At 40.1% G+C, this 24,499-nt stretch overlaps 1 protein-coding gene across 7 annotated transcripts in view; it reads left to right on the top strand.

Annotated features, from left to right (window-relative positions):
- The window catches only part of CTNND2 (catenin delta 2), a 607,871-nt gene that overhangs the window by 351,488 nt on the left and 231,884 nt on the right, over positions 1-24,499 (top strand). For all 7 annotated transcript variants that reach the window (XM_072330397.1, XM_072330395.1, XM_072330394.1 and 4 more), the window contains one exon: positions 17,026-17,220. In XM_072330397.1, the coding sequence (XP_072186498.1) occupies positions 17,026-17,220 (195 nt within the window). The remainder of the gene's footprint in view (positions 1-17,025; positions 17,221-24,499) is intronic.

Below are 24,499 nucleotides of genomic sequence, written 5' to 3'. Positions count from 1 at the left end.
TTGTTGGTGAGCGTTGACAAGTTCTAGCATTTTGGGGTTGTAGTCATGCAGGCACAGAACAGATCAGCTTATGTGACAGCATATGGGATAACTGATACTACCATTGGCATGGATTTAGTCTTCCTTTCAATTGCATGGAAATACCACATCATCTGTATATCATTAAATTGTTGCTATCTTATTGGAAAAAAAGATCTAGCTTAGTGTTACAAATGCTCCCAAAATCACACTGCTGCACATTTGTGCTAGAACAGCCATAGTACTGCTTGTGAGCCTACCTGCATCCACCCTTTTCTTTCATGCCTCTACATGAGGTAGAAATAGTTCTTTTAGCAGAGTTAGTATTAGAATCAGTGTTAGAGCTCAGCCAAGTTACCATCAGCCTCTTCAAGGAGTTTAAACTAAATGCAAGCAAAAATTTTACTTTTTGACTGCCAGTGTTCACATACATAGACAAGCCTTCACGGCATGCGTCATCATTCAGATTTTGAACAGAGCATTGCAAATAGTGAAAGTGCAAGCAAAACCTTAACCCCAGCATTAAGCCCAAGGAGATCTGCACCACCCAGAATTAAAAGTTGCTAGTGCTGTTAAATCATCCTTTTGAGATGTAGGGCTGAGCCAATTAAGCAGTCTTCTTTGGACAAGTAAGGAAGGAAAATCTTTGGATTTTCTGCTATTAACTTCTAAACAACGAGACTTGGGCTATCAATTCGATTGATGATAACGAAAGGGACACTGCTGTTTCCCTTAACTGTATTTCTTTTATTTTTACAGAATCCTGTTTTTTTTTTTTATCGGGAGAAAAAAATTGCTTCATTAATTTTAATCAAAATAGTCTTACATTGATTTTTTTCTAGGTTCTGTTTGTTTTTATTAGCTGGAAAATGCCTGTATCTGCTTCTCAGAGCCTTTATACATGAGAACATTGTTAATGCCTTTTTGTTCTTCGACAAACAGGATTCTTTTTTCCCTGCTTCTACTCTTGTTTGTTTTGAGACTCTTTTTTGAGACTTCTTTTTTGCAAGAAAACAAAACAAAATAATACTTTGAGGTATCTAGTAGTATTTTAGACATGTTTCTTCTAATTGTAGCCCAGAGGATAGAGGTGCTGATGCTGGACTCGCAGCTGATACAAATACACATCTGAGTGTTCACTTCACTTTTCTTTGCCACTAGTTGTGCTTCCACCTATTCCTTCAGTGATAATTATCAATTGTTTGAGTTAGAACATTTACCAGAATGCTTAAGTTCTCCTTGGAAAAGACATCTGAAAGGGGGAGTCTTCAGCAATAAGGCAGGAGGCGTAAGCTAGATGTCTTTTAAATATCTTCTTACTGTCATGGTTTTTGCTTCTGCATCTTTCAGATCTATCTTGGAATTTAGGAGAGGGGTAATTGACAGAACCAAGTAAGGAGGCTGTCTTGGAGCTAATGAGCTTGAGCTTTGGCTTCCTGTGTGAGTAAACTCTGCAGATGTGTCTAAATTTGCATCCTGGTCAAAACCTTTCCCTTGGCTTCCTTTTCTTTATATGGTAAATAATGTAACTGCTCTTCCCCTGGTCGCCTTTCAAAGGGTAATTATTTTAAGGTAACAAGCTCCTGGGCAAAGAAAACCAGTTTACAGCATTGTTGAAAATAGATCAAACTGGCACAAAAATCGCAGTAGTTTGGCTGAATGTGGGAAACCGTGTGTCAGTGGCTTTTTTTGGATTTTTAGGTGAATGCAATATCAAAGATGCTTCAGATCAGTGCTGCCAAGGCCTTTGCTGTTGCCTTTAACCATACAACCTGGCATTCAGTTGCTGGCCTCTGGTCTTGAACTTAAGCAGTAAAACCTAGAATGCTGGATTCGGGGGCTGCTCATAAGCATGGAAACCATCCGAATAAATGTCTTAAGTATCAGAGTAGAATTTCAGCAGTCTATGTTTGTAAACCTCCTAAAAAGAAATAGAGGAAGAGCTTGGCAAAAAGCTAACAGAGTAGTCAGTGTCCATACTCCAGAGCTGCTTCATCAAAGGATCTGGAATTCTCTCATCTTTTTTGTTTGGTTGTTTTTTTTTTGCTACTGAAATTCCACAGAGTATATTAAGTTGAAGAATGGTGCTTTGGAAACCTGACTTCTTGGAACTCCTGTTTAGCAATATGAAGCGACTTTAGCTAGAATTGACACTCTGAAATCATAAAGCCTATTGGACTGAATGATCTTGGAGGTTTTTTCCAACCTTGGTGATTCTTTGATTCTGTGATCAGTATTATTTTTTTTTAGGCTTGGAGATTACAAGAAACGTTTTGAGTATCGTGGACTGTGATAGGTCCCAACTGTTGGCTCTTGAAGGCATACTGATAGGGCTGTCTTACCTCTGCCATTCCTACTACTGCTTTGTCCCTCAGGCCTGACTGATGCCCTGGTATATCTGGTTGTGCCTCCAGCTAACAGGTCTGTGACTCTGGGCCTTCCCAGATTTCTTTGGCCTTGGCTAGTCTGCTTGGTGTAGAAAGGAATGTTGTTATATAGGGTGGGGAACATTAGGCAAGGAGAAGTCCAATTTCTGTTGCTCAGGTTTTGTGGTGTCAGTGGAACTGCTTGTGCTGTGTAATTTAAATTGGATTTTGTTTACCTTGCTTGTGCGCTGGACCAAGGGTGCAGAAGTGCGAGCTGTAGCTTCCTCATGGTTTGAAATCCCATTGCAACGCATTACGCAGTAGACTAGAAATGTTTGTTGTGGAAGCCTCAGTAAATAGGAGCAGAAATCCTTAGTCCCTTGTGCTCTCTGTATGCTCAAGGGGAAGGAGAAGACACTTTTGTTTGTATTTTGATGGGAATCATAATTTCTTGTTGTGGCACATGCATTGTCTACAGCAGACCAAGTAGTTGTGATCTGGGAAGTCAGTACAGAACCAGTGAGCAAAGTAACCACTCTTCTGGTGGGCTATCTAACAGCTTTTGGCTCTGCTGTGCATGCAGCAGCTTTCAAAGAAGTGCAGGTGCTTCTGATCAGAAGTGAAGTGGTTAATTATGGTAGGAAGAGTGCAAGTTGTGGAAATAAGGAAGGTTCCCTTTATTTAAAGCTAAAGTGTGGGTGGGAAAGTGTCTGTACGCCCATGCTGAGATGCAAAGTGTTCACAGGACTTGTCAGTGGTGGCTGACAGAAATTACATTGGGCCATATTCTCCCTGTGAGCAGCTGTGGAGATGAGATGAATTTTTCTATAGTACTGGGATTGAACTTGATTGCCTAGGTATAGACCCAGAGCAGACAGGACAGGTTTTGTCTTTAGTAAAAATGGTATTACATAGGGTAGAATGGGTTAGTCTAATGATAATGAATTCACGAAACTGTTTATTATCATAAGTGGGTAGAATCAAGAGTTAGAATTTAATATTCTGAAATCAGGAGGACCAAGTGATGACTAATCTTACAATTACAAGGCATGGCATATGAAACTGCCAGTTGGGTGACATAGATTTTAGTAACAAGTGCATCAAGTAGTAACTTGTAGTGTGTAAGTGAAGGATAGAGAAGTGCCATATTAGTTTTAATACAAGAAGCTATGAATCTAAGGCAACTCTTATTTTATCTGAGGAAATTTGTGAACACACTTTATCGTATTTCTCTCTATTACATAGTGTATGTTTGTATCTTGCCTTATGGCCTCTTTGCCTCCTTTTCCTACCCAGCTGTGAGCCCAGTTCTTTTATCAGGTGGCCAGCTGTGCTGCTCTTGGGCAGTAAAACCTTTTGATTTTAGAACTAGGGCTAGCCACTGGCTTAAACTATGCTGCCTGGGGGGAAGTCAAGATGGGGAATGAGCTCTGACTCTGTGACACTAGGGGCAGGTTTCCAGTGTCAAGAAAGTACAAGGAACCTGCTCCATAGGGTCCTTCCCCCACCTTCTCAGCATCCTGCAGTTCAGCAGGGATGCAGATTTAAGTTGGCTCACCAAAAGGTGCCAGAATCTCTTCAGGGGCTTTGTTCTGAAGGTTCCGGAATGTGATTTGCAGAGAAGGGTAAATTGGATTCCTTGGAAGGGGAGAGAGCTGGGGGCTAAGAGCAGGGCTTTGTGACATTATGACAAAAGCTGATGGAGTGAATAATACAGCACTGAAGAGTAAATGGTTAATGGGGTAATTTGCAACATGAGCTCTACAAAGCCAGATTGTGCTAGAAGGACTTACTCACTGATCTTTTCTTACATTATATCTGATGTCTTTCTGTTTCCTATCAGAAGTGTGAGTGTGCATTTTCTATAGTGCCACATGGGAAATAGTTAAGCTAGAGAAGATGGATGTTCTCGCAAGAATGGAGCTGGATGAGGACCTGGTCAAAGGAGAATTCTCAGTCTGTCTTTTTGAAGATAAAATTAGTGGAGAGGAAGGATGTGACTAATAACGTTTCACAAGAGGAACTCTTTTGGCCACTTGAAAAATATCTTTTCAATATGCTATCTTGGCACAAGACCCAGGAGTACACCAAGGAAACTTCTGGATACTGTGATATGAAGAAGCATTTTCTGAACAGAGAAAGATAAATCCTGCGTAGAAAGAATTGCCCAGTTTTGAAGAAGAGTTGAGCTAATAGCACGATTAATAGATGGTTACAAATTAGGGATCTTTGGCTGAAAAGAAGAGTAAGGAAAGACCTGAGTGACCCACTTAACTACATATCTTAGGAATCGTATCTTCAGATCAGACACATATCTTAGGAATACAATCAAGTGTTTCATGGCCTCATCTTGTAACAGCAAAACTGCGAGTGTTAGGCATGGTTAGGATTTTAAACAGGGAGCTGTACACAACTGTAGCCCTCTGCACTCAGGAGAGTCTCTTTCCAGACCTCTTCTGAACTAGTTTGTCTGAATTTTCAAGACATTAAGAAGCTTGTTTCACAAAGAACTGATGTCATGTTTCCCTCTTTCCATAAGAGAGGCTGCTAGCTTATACAGCTGCAATTTCTAAATGGCGACTTGTAGGGAATCCTGGCAAGAGTTAGTAATTTGGTGAAGGATTTCCCAGCCTTTTCTCAAAGGCAAGACCAAGTGTCAGATAGCTTTTGGGCAGATAGCATCTGATTGTGGAGGAAGTGGAGGCAAAAAAGTAACATGTTAGTGGCATGTTTTCACACAGCGGGCTTTGCTTTTAGGTCTGTCACTAACCAGCTGTGATGTGTTTGGTTTGTGCTCACGATCTTTGTGTTATCTAACGCTCTTCAGTTTTCCCTTGAAAAGTAGAAACCAGTAACTATGTTAGAGTGGCTCTCAAGCCATGATTGCGCTCTCCTGGTTTCTGAACAAGCACATCAAAATTGTGCGTTTCTTTCAGTCTGAAGTTGGAGTTCTTGTCTACTTCACGTCATTCTTTGTTGCACCTTGAGCTGCATTTGACAAGAATCTGAAGCTAATGCTGAACATAACAGTCTACTTCAAAGCGATCTAGTTTGTGTCCTGTCCTGCTTAGGATTCTGTCCTGAGCATCTGGGAATTCAAGAATTACCGTCTTAGTCCAGAGTCTCTTTTTTCTCTGAAGTGTGCCAGGATTGTGATGCACATCACTACTTTTCCCTGTCCACAGTAGGGTTCAGGCTGCTTTTGTAAAATCAGCCCAAACTTGATGCAAATGTCTTCAGCCAGTCATGTGATCTTGGAAATATTGGTTTCACAGATGAGGTAACCACTTGGCATGCAAATGACTTTAGTTTGCATTTATGAATAATCAGGAACTAATTATGGGGTGGTTCAAAATCCCTAAAGTGTTTGTCACCTTTGGACTGCAATGTGTCTTGTCATTCTGGTTGAAACTGCTGTTGAAGTCCTCCTTGAAGCTGTACTGCTCTAACAGTTCGTTGCAAACTGTTGTTCATAACTATCATGTTAACTTCCCTGTACTTTTTTACCTTAGGCTGCCCTTCTTTTGCTGGTGACCTTTTGTCACCATTTTTCCCTTTCAGCATTTGTCATGGCTATTTCTTTTTATGAGAGCTGCTCCTAAAGTAACGCCTTCTATTTTATGATTTTGACCCATGACATCAGAGGTGGATGTTGGTGGTGTGACAGTAGGGGCTGAACCTCCTCATCGGTATGCCATTCCATTTTATTACTGTGCGATGGATGGCAGCAGAGGGGTAATCTGACAAGATGGCGTCTGACGTGGGAGTGCAGATGAAACGGAGGTGTGTCACTGAATTCCCCCATGCAGAGAAAATGGCACCCATTGACATTCTTCAGTACTTGGTGAACATTTATGGAGACCAAACAGCTGACGTGAGCACAGTGAGGTGGTGAGTAGTGCATTTCAGCAGTGGCGACAGTGGGTCACCTCCATTGGTACAGATTTTTATGAGCACAGCATGCAAGCTCTTGGTCATCGCTTGCAAAAATGCTTAGCTAAGGGTGGTGACTCCATTGAAAAATACTAGTTTATAGCTGAGAATTTATCAAGTAACATTATTGTGTGCTTTGTATCTGTTGTAGTTTCCATGGAAATAAATAGGGGGTGTTACTTTTGAAGCAACCTATGTAGCTTATACTCTAATTGAGTGACAAGACTCTGGCAGGTTGGTCCTTTTCTTTCTTTGCTTTCAGGGATAATCGGAATCTGTGAGATTAATAGTATAGTCTGCTCTGCTGGCTTTTTTTGTGTTTGGGTTGACTTTATATAAATAAGTTTCTTAAAAAAAGAAAATCTGTCACTATCCATTTATTTTTTTGTTTGATGCAGAAGGATTTATGTAGGCTGTAGTTGGACTTGATGATCTTCAAGGTCTTTTCCAACCTGGGTAATTCTATGATTCTATGTAAGAATTTTTTTCTGACTTCCTGGAAGTTTGATACTAAAAGCTTATTATTCTTGCTGCCACCTTAATAAACATAATGGAATAAAAGAGAACTTTATTTGATAGGAACTGTGCAGTAATTACTGTAGTATAACCTTTGCTCAAGTCCTTAAGCCCTTCCTGGTCTCAGTGGCAGCAGTATTGCATTTCTTTGTCTCTACATTCGGCATTTATTTTATTCAGAGCAGACCTGTTAGAACTGTGGTAAATTATAATGATTTTAATAATAGGAAATTACTATTAAGTGTTCTAGCAGAGGTCTCAATGCACGTGTAATGGGAACAACCTAAAAACAGCTTGAATAATTCTATAACAATCTATTGAACAAAAAGCTGTAATTGTAAAAGTGGATGATCAGTGGTCTGCATGTTTTACTGGCATAACTAAAGAATTTAGTTAGATTTTATTGAAATTGATATATTTAGAGAAACCTACATTGTTTAAACTCATATTTTTAATGCAATGAGTCTCAAGCGGGTGATGAAAACTTGATGAGAATGCAATGTGTTACAGAATATCCAAGGGATACTCCCATTCTTGAATGAGGTTGGAAAAAAGACAAAGATAATAGACCCGTTTCCCCTGGAGCGTCACAAACCTACACCTGGGGTCTCAGTGAATTAACAAACGCTTACTGAGGAGGAGAAAGCCGCTGGGAGGAGGAAGTGCTTAATATTCTATCAGAGATGACTCGACACAGAAGAACAATGCTATCTGATGCTTTCTTCCATTCTCCTGCTGAAATGCAAGTTTGAATACAAAGTGTTAACGGATAAAATCTCCAAAAGTTAATATTGTTCACACATCTAATAATGCGCAATCTCATTCTAAAAGGAATTACAGGAGATAAGTTGCAAATGTAATTCTTTCTGTGAGCAAACCCCAAATGTGGTGTCTTGAATTTTGGCTGTGTATCAGTCTGAAGTGTCACATTTGCCACAGAAGTATGTGCAATATTCAACAGAAAAACAACCTTTTTAAAGGTGAACTTGTGGTCAAGCTTCATTGGAATGGTTTCTTTGCGTTTTCACTGTTAGTAGGAAAAGTACCTGCTGTAACTGAGAGCAGGCAGGAGTGCCAGTATGGTTAGATCAGAAATCTGCGTTGCCCAGCAAAGGCCAATGGCCAGTGGAGGACTGTTGTAGTTGGATGGACTTTGATGCTTCATTACCCCCAGAGAGTTTTGTTTTCTGTTGGTACCCTTTCTGAGAACTATTTTCACTTTGAGAATCAGACTTCTGCAAAGTAGAGACATTAATTCATGTGTTTTTCTCTGCCAGATTGAGGCTTCCCTGTCTGGTTTGGTTTAAGTGCTAGATGTCTGTTCCAGTTGGCTCCCTGCTATGCACCCAGCTCCGCTGGGGGAACTCACTCACTGGGGGCTGGCTGAGCTGTTGCTTGGTTCGGGGGAAGGGCTGTGAGCTGTTGGTTTTTTTAGAGGCTGTGCTTTTCCATGTTGTTAAACACAGTCAGTAAATGGAGTTTTTGTGGGCTCCCATCAATAGGGCAATGCCCAGTTTGCCTTGGTGAAGGCAGTGATGCCTTTTTAGCAAATCACTGTGGCTGCTGTCAAAGCTGTGGCTTTGGTCTCCAGCAAAGGTCCATGGATGAGGAGACGCACGGCCTGCACTGCTGCTGCTGGGCTGTACCACCATTCCCCCTTGTGTAGCCAGGAGCCCCAGAGAGAAGGGCAGGCCTGGCACTGGGGACTGCAGGCTCACTGCTCTTCTCTTGGCTTGCAGTGCCAGACAGAGAAGCAATAGAGGTTGGGCCTGTTGTGGGTCACACCCAATGTGATCATTCAGTTGGTAGTTTATATATATGATTTTTATCTTTCACTTTCTGCCCTGTTGAAGGCAAGGTGTTGCTGTGTAGTAGTGGTTCGTTTGGGGGAGTTGTAGTTTTTTGTTCTTTCTTCAGTGACAGTTCCCTCGATCAGAAATGAAATGGGAATTATCTCCCTGAACTTGTCTGTCACATTTAATCTGCTGTTTCTTCCTGGCTATCTTTGCCTCTTATCTCTTTGCTCCCAGTCACACTACTCTTTTTCCACTAACAATTTATTTTTGATAAAATGTCTTAAGCAGGTGAATGCTTTGCAGCAGAATGAGGACAGCTGCAGGAAAAAGAATGCTTGTGAGGAAACAAAAATGCTTGGTTCGGGTTATTTTCTTTTTTCCTAGATTTGTACCACCGTAGAATTAAAAGAGTTGATAGCTGTAACTTATCAGAAAAAACACATTGCATGACTGAAAAGTAAACATGAAAAATCAAAGAAAATACTTCTCTTTGTTTCTCCTTTAAATGCACTTGGGAATGTAATTAATTTCAACATTTTGTTTAAAAACTAGTTTAAACAGGACAAGATTTATCCTAAAAACTCTTAGATAGGCATTAAACATTGTTGCACTTAAAACAAATTTTTATTTATTTATTTATTTATTTTGCTTTCTTCCTTTATTTTTTAGCAGCGATGTGAGAAGTGCTAACCTTCGGTCAGAGATGGGTTTGCGGTGTCCCTTAAGCAACCTGAGACAATCTCTTTTCAGGAGACTTTCCTAAGACCCGTAATCTGGTTAGCAGACAAATTGCGTCTGGGAATTTCCAGGGTGTGAACTACACTCCTGAACGTGAAACTGCTAATAGGTTTGTCAGTGCAATGATAATTCACAAGAAGTAGCCCAGACTGGGCATTGTATTGCACTTCAATCTTTTAAATAGAAAGCCTGAAGAAAAGCTGTCTAAGATACTGACAAGTGAAGCAAGGATGTTCTTGCAGTCTTGAGGACTTTTAGGAGAGGTGATCACAAAACAGCTAATAAGGACCGCAGATGAAAAAGGAACACATTATTTCTGGACGTCCAGTGTTAGATGTGAGTCAAAAGGCATCCCATGTGATAAATCAATCATTTACCTCCTTTATTTATATGAAGAGTCCTGAGTTATGAACAGAGAAGCATATGAAGAATGGGGAGAAGAGTGTAAAGATAAAACTAGTTTAGTTTTGAAATTCCTTTCCTTAATCTTTATTTCAAGATTTGAATAAAAACCAAACAACAGGAACAAAAAGAAACCTTGATACCTAAAACAGTATATTTAGAGTGTGCGTATATATAAAACCTAATCAGATGAGAAAACTTGAAGAAAAAGCTCACCTCGAATTAAAAGGAATTCACTTCAAAGTCAATTTTGGTTTGTTAGGGCAGATCGTTGGTGTGCTGGGGGCGCAAACTGATGCACTCGAGGTATGCATTAGCTGGTCCTGCCATATGGCCTGTCACGTCTTACTGGTTAATGTAACCATCTGTCACCTCTTGACAATTTACATTCACTTTCAGCACTTGGGTTAGAAACATTTTCTTTGGTATTTTGCTTTTCATCAGGTCGTGCTGCCATAAACCTGTTTTCTGAGTTTATTTCTTGATGTAGAATCAGTAGCATTTGGTTGTAGATCGTACTGTTCTTTCTGATGGTATAAGGAGAAGATGCATGCTATCAAACAAGCACTTTGGAGAGGTTTTTGCATACATTTCTGGCAGAAAAGGTCAGTATTGTACCAAAATTCTTGTTGCAGATGTTTGATTTCTTTCCCCTCCTCTTCCATCAGTACTCTCTAATTTTGCACCTGGCTTCACATTAGTTTCTTTACAAGTAAATTAAGTTTAGTGGCTATAAAATATCTCCTTCCGTATGAGTTCAGATCAGAAATCCTGCTGCTTATATCCTCTTTCCCCCATGTTGCATTTTTGTAATGAAGCTATACCTCACTTCACTTCTTTCTATCCTCTGAAAAGCATGCAAAAAAAAAATAAATACTGTGCTTCTCTTGTAGTTTCTGTGCCTGCAGTCTCATTGCTGTCTTATTACAGTGTTAGCATCGTGTGGGTGGCTCCTTGTGTTTTTTGACTTGTAATCTAAGAAAAACTCATCACAAATTACATGAGCGATGTTGTCATTACGTTTGAAATGAAAAATCCATACAGGCAGTTGTGGGTGGTCAATCCTCTTTGTTAGGAAATCAAATCTCCTGTGTGCACTACATTGTAGTTTGTTCCAGATCCAAGCTTGATACTTGGAGCTGATGTAGCCAGAGATAAAATGTGTTGAAATGAGTGCAGATGTAATCAAGTTAGGTTAACTGGTGTAAACACATTACTGGTAATTGTTTCTTATTGTAATATAATGGACATTGAGTTTTACTCTCAACTTGAATCTCATTATTGATATTCCTCTATCACGGACATAAGGAAGCTGCTTTAACAGGGCCATTGATGACTGTTTTGTGATGGAAGATTTTAAAATGAGGGGCTGAATAGTTTATCCAGTCAAATCTGGACAGTTTTCTTCATGCTGAGATTGCCACTTGGGTATTTCATAATTCTAATGAGCTCTGAAGTCCTGGTGAGGAGGGCAGCCCTATATGCTCTTGCACTTAATGCTGCTCAGAGTACCATGAATTCATAGGGCTCCATAGGGCTTGAGCAAGGCAGGGTGACTCTTAAAGGTTGTCACAAAGGGCACGAATAAAAGCCATTCTAAGGCATATATAAATGCCTGTGTATCCATTAATTTGAATAGCTTTTACAACTCTAGCTCACTAAAATGAAAAATGCTGCCAGTGTAGCAGTTTACTATGTTGATGTAAATTGTTGGATTACCGGTGTCATTTAAATGTTTCTACTGTATTTATTTCCATGACAGCTCACATAAGGTCTGAAAAAGGAATTGGGGATTCTTTTGTATATTTCTCTCGTATTGCATTTTTCTGTATGCAGTATTTTTCTTCTACTGGAAAATGAGACTTTATTCAAAATAAAGGGCCCCACAAACACTTTTCTAGGACTCAACCATTTTTCCATACCATTGAATAATGTGGAAATTATCTAGTAGGGCTTTTCTTAAAAATAAAGCATAGAGATTCCCTTTAGTCTCCAGTAGGTAGGATTGTACTCCTCTTGGTTCCTCCTCATCCTTCTTAGATGCAGGAAGAGAGCAAAGCTTCTGGGAATGTGGTATCATAGAATCATAGAATTACCCAGGTTGGAAAAGACCTTGAAGATCATCAAGTCCAACCACAGCCTAACCAGTACCCTAACTCTATAAACCCTCCGCTAAATTATATTCCTGTGTAAAGTATCTTCACGCAGTGAAAAACACTTTCAAAAACACCTAGCTGGTTTTAGATTTTCTGTTGCTGGAATCAGATGCACCTGACTGGGGACTCAGTTATTCCTCTCCTGGAGCTTGACCACTGTCTGCTTTTGTGAGCTCCACAGAGATGCAAAAGAATGGGCGTTCCATTTTCAGTCAGTCTTATTTTAGACACTTCAGAAAGCAGAGAAGACTCTCTGTATGCTTTGTTCTAACAGTTAATTGGTTTCTGTTTTAAAAGCAAGTGTACCTCATTTGGATTTTTTCAACCTGTCCTGTTTGCTTTCTTTCTGTTTTCTCTTGCAGCTCTTCTAGAGACATCTAGTCTCCTCCATACTTTCTGTTGTGATGCACCTCCAGCACTGCAATCAAATAATTCCTCAACCTTTTTTTAAACTAAAGATTACACCGTTTGACTACTTAGGAATTAACTGTAGTTTCTTCAGCCCTCAAACAAGTCATCTTCTTCTCAGTACTTTTTTTATTTTTTTAATCTAGAAGGGAGAAAAATAACTATTTCTTCAGAAATGTGCATATAAGAATTTTGTGCCCAGTCTCACACTAAATGCATCATTTGTAATTAACAGCTTGGCAAACTGTAAATTTAGTAATTAGTTGTCCTTGAATTTTTGTATGTAGACCTGTGTTGAGTGGACTTGATACCCTCTAGTCTCACAAGACCAAAATGGTGCTACTGGTTGGTGTGGTCTGGTCAGGGGACGGGGAATTAACCTATTTGTAAAAGAGAGATTTGTGGACTCAGTGCACATCGCTGCTGTGGTTTCAAGAAACTTAGAGTGGCAGACTGAAAACGTGGTAGTTGGTGAGAACAGGGCTTGGGCAACTACAGTTGGGAGTATGCAGTGCCTTCATGATAGCTTTAGTTTCAGGGAAGCAATTTCTCTGAGCAGTGAGCCTCTTTGACTGTGGGAATACTAATGGGCCTGGTAATTCCGTGTTTATTACATCCTGGTAGTATATTGATCAGTGCTTTTCCATTCTGACCTCGTTCCTTCTCAGGACCTCTGCAAGCTTTAGTCTGCATTAATGCATGTTGTTTGATGCAAACACTGCAGATCAGCTGACAGCATCAAGCTGTAAAGGATATAGCCATTTGCTGCTAACCTAGAGGTGCAGGCAGGAGTCATTCTATTCCTGTCCTTTTCTCTGTGGCATCAATTTTCCTGAGTTCACAGCCTTGGGTTTTGATCAATTATTCTAACCATCTTTCCAGTGTCTTTCATAATAACAGCATGACGTGACAGAGAAGGGTTGAGTGTATAGATGAGATGGGATGCAGTTGTCTGAAAGCCATTATGCAGCCTTTCATTTTCTTTAGTATAAAAACCTGCAAGTCTACAAACCTACAGTTAATTTCAGCTGTAATTGTACATTAACTTTTCTGAAGTTATCAATGTGATCTTAGACATTAGCAGCAGATGTAAGTCTCCTCTCTCCCAGTAGTTTTTAGTTGCTGTAGCAGAAATGAACCAGTGATTGAGCACCTGGTGGGAAGGCAGGGTCAACCCAGAGGAGCTCAGCTGCATGCAGTGCACCTGAGTAACCAGAAGGGGTGGAGCCAGGATCCACTCCTTCCCAGATCTCATTTAAGGGTTGGCAGTAAAGATGCAGCTATTTTGCTGGAGATCCTTGTGTATCTGAGGCCTTCCAGAGGTAATCAGCTTCTTTATTTCTGTGCTCAGGGTTGTAGCATTTGAGCAAGTCTCACTTATGGCAGCCTAGGGCTTTGCTGCTCTGCTGTCACTGTTGCACTTTCCATCATGTTACAGCATTATCATTAGTTACTGTAATACTTAAAACATATAGTAAAATCTGTTGCTTATAAGTGTAGGTACATAAATAACTGTGTAAGTATCACAATATCAATAGAAAAGAGATTTTACTTGAAGGCAGAACTATCTACTCTAGCTTTTGAAACAGCAGATTAGTAGTAACGCTGAAAGTGATTTTGATTTTTCATCTTTTTATCTATTTACAGAATTTAAGAACTTTAAAGTGTGCTGGTATTTTGTCTTAAAGTATTGATGTCTTATTGCTTGGAAATTGTGCGTTAAAATTGCTTAGCAAATACTATGGAAAAGTATCAAATTCTGCTTGAAATTAAACATGCTTAAGGGACGTATCTTAAAAAGTGTTTATTTACTTATAGAGTAGGTTTGCTTATTCTCCAAGAACTAACAAATGTTTAACACAAAAATTACATAGATACGTGAGAAGTTGTATCTTCTTTGAAGCTGATAAGCAGTATGTTTAAGGAAAAATCCGTGAAATTGGTTACCAAGATGATGAAAGTAACTATTTCAGTAACTGTCTCAGGATGTGTAAGGAGAAATGCTAGAATGCTCTGTGTTCTGATAGCTTTACTTTCTGAGATTTGGCAGTGGCTGTGTTTGTGAAATAAAAGTATTTCCCTGTTGACAAACTATCTGTTGAAAACTTTATCATCTTGAAATGTTTCAGGGAGAATGGATGAGTAATAATTTTCTTTTTCTGTTTATCCTATCTTCTGTTTCTTGTTTGCTTGATCTAAAGTGTGGTCAGGTCAAGAAGTTTCTCCAGTTATACATATCTTTGCTGTTCAGTCCAGTGGTGTTCTAGTCCTAGTAGCATGTGCAGTAATCAAATATACCACTGTGTTTGGTTTTTTTTCTTACATAAACTGTATTTGGCACTTGCATGTTTAGTACAATTGGAAGATGACAAACTAAGGCTGCCTCACTAAAAGGCTACAATAATGAGAAAATGTTAATGTTTAGATCCTACTGCCATGGAGTTCAATGGGAGAAAGTCTTTCTGTTCACTGGAAGCAGAACTACAAGGAAAATCTATTGCTCCAAGAAGCATTATTATGTTTGTAAATGGAGAGGAGGCTTGCTCTACCTCCAGAAGGAGCTGTAACTCTCTATTCTGTATCAGGTCTGTTTTGTTGATGTGCTGTTGAACCACTGAAACATTACCCTCATCTTTTTTCTCTGTGTTTTCAGTAAATAAAGATGGAACCAAATATGCAGTAAAAACAGCTGATGCAAAAATTTGAATATTGTCTCACTATCAGCTGTATTTTAGACCACTGAAGGATAGTAGGCCTTAGTGGGGCTGTTCTGAGAATCAGTCACCAAGATGCAGGGACCTGTCGTGGCCTTCCAGTACTTGAAGGAGGAGACTGAGTTTTAACATGGGAAAGGGGGAATTGTTTAAAACTGAAAGAGCGAAGATTACATTAGATATTAGGAGATTTATTTATTACTCAGAGGGCAGTGAGGCGCTGGCACAGCTGCCCATAGAAGCTGCGGTGTCCCATCCCTGGAGGTGCTCAATGCCAGGTTAGATGGGGCCCTGGGCAGCTGAGCTGGTGGGTGGCAGCTCTGCCTTCAGCATGGAGTTGGGGTTGGGTGGGCTTTGAGGTTTCTTCCAACCCAGGCCTTTCTTATGATTCTTGGAAGCCAGACTAGAGAGCATTTGAAAATGTGGATCATGAAGAACTTACCCTTTTAAGAGCGGTATCAACTTCCTGGATAATTGCAGTAGTTTTAGGTAAAATGCGACTTTGAGATTTTTTTCCAGTGAAGGGAATGAGAGGAAACTTGCAGTAGTGTGCTAATGGCAATCCAGTCAGAAAAATGTTTAATGGGAAAAATATGCAAATAGGATTTCCACTTAAAGCATGCATGTGTATTGAAAACTTTCAAAGAAAACCTGAATGTGGCACAAGCTGATTAAAAAGAAGGAAATGGGAGATTTATTTTTTTTTTTTCCTCCAGACAATTTAAATAAGATTTAAGTAGTTTTGTGTGTCTTTTTTCATTTCTATCCCGCACTGGTTCTGCATATCGCTTCATATCTTTGCTTTGTGTTTTATTACTATTTAGTGTATCTGCAACAAAACTTTTGTAAATACAGTGAATGTGGTAGAGAATTCCAACAGGCCTGGCTACACAGCTTGTATGGGCATCTCAGGCTGAGCTAGTAGAATCCCACATCCAGGATTTTAATCTCACATGAGTATCAGCAAGGGATGTGGTACTTAAATCTCTGGTTGCTTTTGTACACATTCAAATAGCGCGTTATCTCATTGTGGTGTAAGACCCTGCTTTATCAAGTGTTGCTTGTCTAGTTGTCTACTTCTTGCCTTTCATATATGTAACATTTTTATGCCTTCCTCATGGCTATCCTTGGGAATTTTGCAAATAGACTCTGCACAGGTCTGAAGTACCAAAGCTCATAATGTGATGAAGCAAGTCAAGTGATAAGAGTAATAATCACAGCTAGAAATGTATGAGTCTCTTTTTCAATGTCATGGTAAAGAATAATATTTTAATAGTACAAAACAAAAATAATAATGCAATTCTGATTGATCTTGTTATTAGAGTGGGGGAAAGAAGTGTTGCATCCTTGCAATATTGTTTCCAGATGGCGTGTTTAATTTATTCATCTTCAGAGGATTTAAGTTGTAGAAAGTCATAGCAATAGTTTTTTTGGTTTTTTTTGTTTTTTTTTAATGATGGAGGACAAAATGTTGATAAGGCTCAACTGTTCTGGTGTACATCCAGTGAAGCAGCAAAAAGATCAGCCTTCATACAACTACATCTGTTCATCAGCTTCAGCTTATTTCATGATTTCATCTTAAGATACGGGCATAACACGTGAAGCCAGTTCTGACTCTGATTCTTGCCCTTCTCCCCCTTCCTGATTGTTCTGTGGTTGTATGTGGGCTTAGGGCCTTCCTGGATCTCAGAGCTTCTCCCCTCCCCCATCCTTGTGCAATCTTTCTTTTTTGTGGCCTTTCAGAATATGTCTCTGAAGTGTTATTTCTTTCCAAGAAAATAGGCTTTGCAGTAGATGTGGGCAGTTGGATGATGGCTGAACTGAGCCAAAGTGAGCTGCTGATGCATGCTGTTTTGTATATTGGAAGCTTTTTTTGTTGTTTTTGATCTGCAACTTTCAAGTAAACTTCTTGAAGTTAGTCTTTGTTTGTTGATTGTTTTCCCTCTGTCGTAACTGTCTCTTACAAATCTATTTGCAGCTGGGTCTCGGGCATCTTACAGCAGCCAGCACAGCCACCTTGGCTCCGAGTTAAGGGCACTACAGTCTCCAGAACATCATATAGATCCTATTTACGAAGACAGAGTTTATCAGAAGCCCCCTATGAGGAGTCTCAGCCAGAGTCAGGGGGACCCTCTGCAACCAGCACACACAGGCACATATCGCACTAGTACAGGTAGGTGATTATAACTTGCATGACTGTCTTTTTATGAGCTCTGTCTTACTCTTCGGTACTAATTCTTCCCTTTCTGATGAGCTAAACAACGTGCATTGTGGGCATGTCAGTAAAACAAAATACCTGTGTAAATGCACCTATCAACAGAACCCTAAAAGCATGCACAAAATGTAGAAATGCTTAGTGCTCTATACGGTAGGTTAAGCTAATTTGGAGAGAGGGCTTACTCATAAGGAGAGTGCTTCTGTTAATCTTGTGTATTGTCTTGAAGAAAAACAAATCTCTGGAGTAATTGCTTGGTTGGTTGTTTTTTTTTTTTGCTTGCGAATTTATTTTGTGTTTTGCAAAGGGACTGCAAAGTTCCTTTCTCATGAAGCTAAAGGATTGCTCATTTGACTTTGAAGTGATTCATATGTACATGTCCTTCCTCTCTCCTGCACAGGTAAGCTTATGCATAGGTACCCAGACACAAAATTGAACTAAGGCACAGACAGAAGCTGTTAGCGTCCCTGTTTTATCCATATAATAATTACCCATGAAATACATTGGTATACGAGTCATCCACACAATGTCCCCTCAACCAAGTGCAATTGTATGTTGAAACACACAGATCACAAATCAACAGGGATATTTATGGTATTGAATGCTCGAAATAATTAGTGTTTATAGATGCTATAGCCAAAATAGCCTAAAGCAGATGTAGGAAAAGCTTGCCTGAGGAACTGCAAGTATTTCTAGTGTTTTGATCAATGCAGCAAGTAGGGAAGATTCTGTCCATTCTCATGAACCTGATTTCATTAAGAAAAAAAAACGTGGGCTTTTTAAGCATGGTGGTTTACATTTTTAAAAACTTATTTTCTTTTTCAAGTCTTCCAAGGGCAAAGTTGGCAGTTCTTGCATGTCTGAGATTTTTGCTTTATGAAAGTTTTGGGTGTTCAGAGTAAGAGGAAATACTTCCAAGAAGTAAATCACAGAATTCTTTAGTTAAATAACTAAAGCTGTGTAGTTATTTAAAGTACCTTAAGCTGTTACTTAACTGAAGTACTTCAATGCTTTGTGAAAAATATTTCCTTCCTGTGAATGAAACTACGGTAGCCCATTTTATGTAGACATAGGGGTGTGTGTGTGTGTGTGTGTGTGTATATGAAAGATTGCTGTTCTTTATATGACTGGGACTAAGACATCTGACTAAGTCACTGGATAGTAGTGGTAGCAAATAAAGCAACTGTTTACATTTAGCTTTAATCCTTGCATTCCATGTGCAACCTCCTATTCTGTATGCACTGCACTTTCCCGATCATGCACTGAAGACTTCTTGTTTTGCTTGCAAAATGTCCTCTGGCTCTCTGTGCAGAACGAGCAGGCTTTCTTGTGACTGTTATCTTCACAACACCTCTGTAAGTAAGGAAACCCTGTGAATCTAGATCTCAGTTACGGTGAATGAAACTGGAACTAAGAATATTAGTGGGTAACACGTAAAGACAGCTTTTCTCAAGGGAAGAGCTACATAAAGACACTGGTTTGGATAGCAGAAATGAACCCTGTGAAGGTCAGTTCTGTTTTGCTGTGTTTGGGACTCAGGCTTCAGCGTTACTCCAGATTTATCCTGAAGAACTGCCACATCAGTCCAGCTTTGTGTTTTGTTGACCCTGCCTCACTTTTGTCCCCCCCATTAATGCTATCAATGGCAAAAACAGGGCTGGAGGCATGCCAGGCCATCCACTGCACTGCTCAGTATGGACGGGTGCTGTCAGCCTTTTGCACAACCAGCCTGAAGAGCAGTCAGTGTTCAGGGGGAATCTTGGGCTGGACATACCAGCCCTCAGGCTCCCTCTGCTTCTGTCACAAATGTGCATATTTCTGATGATGGAGGCTATGTACATTTTCTGAAATTAGCAGAATAAAGTGGTAGGAATTCAACTTAAGCTTAGCACAGGTAAATTTTAAGTTCTTCATTTCCTGTTTTGTATTTCAGACTGGATAGGAATTTGCTTTCACTCTTCTTGTAGAAAAGGAGGGGTGTAGGTTTGTGTACTCTGTGAAGATATATGCAGGTTATTGAAATCCTGTATTTTTTGTGTGCATGAATCGCATTGGGGGAGGGGTTTAGAACTTTGTGCTTTTTTTTTTTTAATGTAGACTATATTTCACATTCTTTTATGAATTACAGCAGTATCTTTAATCTTAAAGATTGCATGTGTTTTTTTCACACTGAATGGAGAAAAGAGAAGGCAAATGAAGGGCTTTGGATCAAGTCTGATTTCCTTTTTTTTAATATTCTTTCTCTACAGCTGACATTTCACATTAGAAACAAAAGTTATGCAAATTATGCTTGGAAGCCATTTGCTTCTATGACTTTTCTTTTGAGAAGAGAGAACTCCTCCTGAATTTGAAGCTTCCTCGTTCCTGACTCAGAATGGAAATGTTTTTTTTCTTTCCTTTTTTAAAATGGGCATCACCTCTCTCTCTCTTCTCTGAGCTCTGAAGCAGCTCTTGCGTTCAGGAATGTTTACACAACTGAGGATAAAGCCCACTCAGTTTCTCATTGCCTAAGTGAATCAACGTGCTGTGGACAGAGTTCTAAGATTTCTCTGTGGTGTAAATAACAGAAAGTAAATTTAGTGCACTTGCTGTATTTTATTTAACTTGTATTTTCAATTTCATATTTCACTAATGAATGAAATGCATGACTACAGTTATGCATGAAGGGCTGCATATTGCAGAAGGTACAAAGTAATAAACGCTTGTAGAACATCTTCCTTCTGAGCGTAACATCAGATAGGGGCAGGACGAATTGTTCATCACTTTGAAGTTCAAGTTGTGATTGGGTGTGTTCCCTTCATGCTGTCTTAGCTAAAAATAGTCTTTCAAACTTGACAGCAGTGGCTGCATAGGCTTCCTTGGCCTGTAGTTGTACTTAGCAGTCCCTTTTGGTCTTTAAAAAGGTCGTGCTGTCCTTTGTAAAAATTAGCAGCTTAAACTTTTGAATGGAATTTCACAATAAATATCAAAATTTACTTACTGAATAGGAGCTTATTTGTAAAGTAAATAACACCAATAAGGATCGTTTTCCAAGCAGTTGCACCATTTATTTTCCTTAGAAACCTAAAGGCATTGCTTTATTCATTTAAAACATGAAGTAGTGTCAGTGGAGATAAACTTATTTGGTGGGATGTTTACATGAGTGCTGCTGGAATTTGAAGAGTGCTGTTACTTAAGGGAGGGGAAGGATTTCCTTACAGCCAGCACAGGTTGCAGAATAATTATTCTCTTGCACATTTGCTTAGCTGAAAAATGTGCTGCTCTATAAAAGCAAGGCAGTTGCAGGTAAACTGTGGATGTGTAAAGCTCAGAACTTGCCAAGCGTTCATGCTGAAAAGAGCATTTCTTGGTTTTCAAGGTGAGTATCATTGTCTTCAGCCTCACTTGAGTGACAAGGAGGAGTCAGCAATTACACTGGAAAAGTGAACCTGTCCTCTCAGCTCTATGAAGAATATGCATCTCCCTTGTATTAGGGCAGCCTGGGCACCACTGGAGAAAGCTGAAGTGTTGCCTTAGTGCATAGGTCAATAACTGTTTCTGCCTCTACCATGAGGAATACTTGGTGGCACAGATCAGTCACAGGAAGTTCAGCAGCTTTCTAGGGTTATGCAGGCAGTTGACATTAGTTGTGAGTGCTGGGTGCTTAAACCCAGCATTTGGAGCACTCTTCTGTTATTTTCAGAGGTTGAGGAAAGATCTTGGGAGAAGAGGTTGGAGGGTTGGAGTCTGTGGTTGAACAGGTTGTGCATTCCTGAAGTTTAAAAAGAGGTTCCTGGAATGAAAGTTCTGTTGCAAACTATGTCAGATGGTGGAAGGATAAGCAGTCAAACTTTGCATTGGCTTTGTATGGTGACTTAGCATAGGAAGCAAAGTGTTTATGAACCATGGTTTCTGGGCTGGAGGGTGTGTGTGCAGCAAGGACTCTCCTGCATTGCTTCCCTCTGCTGCTTTTGAAACCATCTGACATCCCTGTGTGCAGCAGCTAGGCTGCTTGCAGACTCTCTGTGTCCTCCTGTCCTTCAGATCAGGTGTCTCTGAGCTTGCTCACACCAGCACTCTGTGGCTCCATCAACGCAGCGTTTCTGAAGCTCTTTTATTAAAGGCTGTGGTGGTGTGATCTGTTCAGGCTCCTGGGTGCTATGGTAGGGAACGCTCTTCAAAGAGAAAAGGTCTGTGAAATATGTGATGGCAAGTGCAGAACAGAAATGTGCCTCTTTGTTGGCTGGATTTGTGTGAGGAGGGAGGCCACCACCAGGAGCATGCAGCAGTGTTGCCATGGTGAGTCCAAGGGGAGGCTCTTTGGAGGGAAGATCTTTCTGCAGCAGACCTGTCCTGTGCCTGCCAGGAGGATGTCACGCTTCAGCAGCAGCAACCAGGCAGGAATGTCCTCCCTGCGAGCACTTTCAGTGATTGGTGTTTGCTTTTGGTATTCAGTGAAGGGCACATGGGGGGCAAATATGGCACAGAGCCATTTGTTTCCAGGCACAGAGCCTGTTGCTCCTGGCATCTGCTCTGGCACTTAGCAGCAGCATGGAAAATCCTGGATTTCATTCGGTTGTGATGCAGTATAGGAAAAGCTGTGGGAAGTGAGAAGTACCATTGAGCTTCTGGATGAATGTTGTCTTACTCTTTCCTGCCTTCCTTCCCATTCCCGCCTGCTGCTTCCTTGACTGAACAGCAGGAGCTGTGACTTACGTCAGGCACTGTTCCTGGTTGTTTAGAAAATGGTCTTTCTTTAGGTGTCTTTCTTTGGTGGTGTAGAACCAGTATTTGCCCCGGAGTCATCTTCTGTGGTAACCTAGAGTACTTTCTCAACAAAATGGGTTGCAGGTGTGTGCCAGGGGTCAGACACGCTGATAGGTGGGAAGCAAGAGGGTTCATGCTGGTGTTTGCTGCTTCACAGTAGCTGCTCTTGGCCTTGGCATCTGCTGTCCTGGAAATCAAGGAGGAGCTGGAGGAAGATTTCCAAGCCAAGTAGGTATTCCTTCTCATGTCAGTGAGGTAGTGGCTTTCTTGCAACATACAGTGAGGATCGAGTATCTATTCAGAGCCCAAAGAAAAGGCAGGAGAGGAAGATACAAAACCCCCTTCTGCTGCCCCAGATAGGAACAGGGATTCCAAAATTGTTTCCACTGTCTATGTTTTTATTTATTTATTACTTTTTGTTTTGTGGAAACACTCATTTTGTTGCTTGTGAAGCATTCAGATGGCTTTGACAGTCTCTCTTTTTTTTTTTTTTTTTCTTCTTTGTTTGACTGGCAAAAGCAAAGCATGGCCATACAATTCCAGCTATTTGGTGTCTGATTGCTCCCCAAGTGCATGGCTTTCACTCACCTCCTGCTTTCTGCACCAGGCCCATGCCCCATTTCTCTATGAGGAGCTGTTGCACTCTCAAACCATTTGAAGTTCTGTCTTGTTGGTAAGCAGATAAGCAGAAGTCTTAACATTATAGAGTTGGTGCTGGTGAGCTGTGCCAACTGGCAGCACACTGTTGCAGTCTTGCTGTTCCCTTTGTTGCCAGCACAGCACCTTGCCTTGCTCCAGGACCAGTTGCTGCTCTGTGAGCAGGAGGCTCTGTCTTAGCAGCATGGCAGCTGGCATCCTGTGGGAGCCATAAATGCTCAAGACATGCATGTCAGTTTTCTTCCAATTTCAGTTTTTACAGCAAGGTCAAGGAAGAATATTGCATGGAGAGCTTGATGCTGCGAGCATCTTGCTGTATGTTTATTTGTTGCTTTTGTAAATGCTGCTCCAGCTTAGCCTTCCTTTAATTCCCAAATTTTTGCTATGTCTCTTAGCTATTTTATCCTTTACAGGAGACAACAATAAATGCATTGCTTGATCCCATGTACGTTATCTTCACAGGATTGTGAATATTTGTTTTCATGTGCAATAAAGAATTGGATGTGTTTGGTATTTGTAGACATTGTCATTATTTCAAGGTGAAGGTTTTCATTTTAATATTGCAAAGCAATTTTCTAGTATTTGGAAAATTGTCCTCATGAAGGAAGCTGATATCTGAATCAATGAAACAGTGATTTTTCTCATCTTTAGAATAATTAAGCCTACTTTATAGTATCATTGAGGCGTCACAAATTGGTAGCTATTCTTTTGATTTCAAAGATGAATTTGGTCTTTAATCACTTTAACTATAACCTTCTGAGGTTTTGTCATGGGTTTTTCAATTGCTTGTGATGTAGTTTTTAACGTTAAGACAATATCCAAAACATTTGTTTTGCTTTGAGAGGTGTCTTTTCAATAGCCATTTACAATAGCTTGTAGCAAGAAAGTTGGAAAGTTATTTTAGACCTTCAGAATTGCTGAAATTGTATGTTACCTAAATGTGCTGGGAAAAAAAAAAAAAAAAAAAAATCTGAGAAATCAGCACCGAATTCTGCTGTTGAAATAGGACTACATAGAAAGGATATAGTGGAAATCCAGTCTTATTGTCACAATGAATCCCATGTAGTGGGCTTAGTTCACAGGAAGTGTTTCTACAATTGCAAGGCTAGCAGCTATAGCGTTGACTCTGGAGATCAAACCTAGAACTTCAGCCACCCACGTCACCAGTGACAGGTTTCACAGAGCAGTTGATAATGCAATTATCCTATTGCTATTTAATTCTTTCTCAGTCTGTGTTAGTTATTGCCTCTTGTCACGGAATTGGAATTCAGTTAGCCAGAAGTATGAGATGTAATTCCATGCTCTTTGGACTCTGTGTAAAATGAATTTCAAGGTAATTAATAGGAAAATATTCTTTTTCTCTTACATGCAGGTAGGTGTTTTCGGACTCTTACAGTGAGCATTGCTGAATACATTAGTATAGTTTTACTTTGCTTTCAGGATAATACCTGACTACTAATGGGAAGCTGCCTGTTGCATGCTATTTCCCCTACTGTAAATAGTTCATATGGAAGTAATGAGGGAACTTCAGTTTCAGAAATACCTTTTTTCTTATTTGGGGCTCAAAGTCCTCACTTTTCAGCTAAAAAGGAGAAGTGACAGGTAAAAAGAAACAGCTCTCATTTGCCCCATTGTCACTTAACGCTTTGCATGTCGAACTGCTTTATTTATTCTTTTCAGTCCTAAAGTACCTTGCTTAAGTTACAAATAGCGATCATCACATCCTCCTGCCTAGATGGTGTTCTTTTTTTCTGGCTGGGAGCCAGGTTGGCTTGGTTTGGTTTGTCTTCTGTTTTGTCACAAGTTGATGTGATATGCACTGGCATACTGCGAT

Source organism: Excalfactoria chinensis, chromosome 2 (genome assembly GCF_039878825.1).
Source record: "Excalfactoria chinensis isolate bCotChi1 chromosome 2, bCotChi1.hap2, whole genome shotgun sequence".
In the NCBI taxonomy this organism is placed as follows: domain Eukaryota; kingdom Metazoa; phylum Chordata; class Aves; order Galliformes; family Phasianidae; genus Excalfactoria; species Excalfactoria chinensis.
The sequence above is the reverse complement of the archived record's forward strand: the minus strand, read 5'-3'. Positions and strand labels throughout refer to the sequence as shown.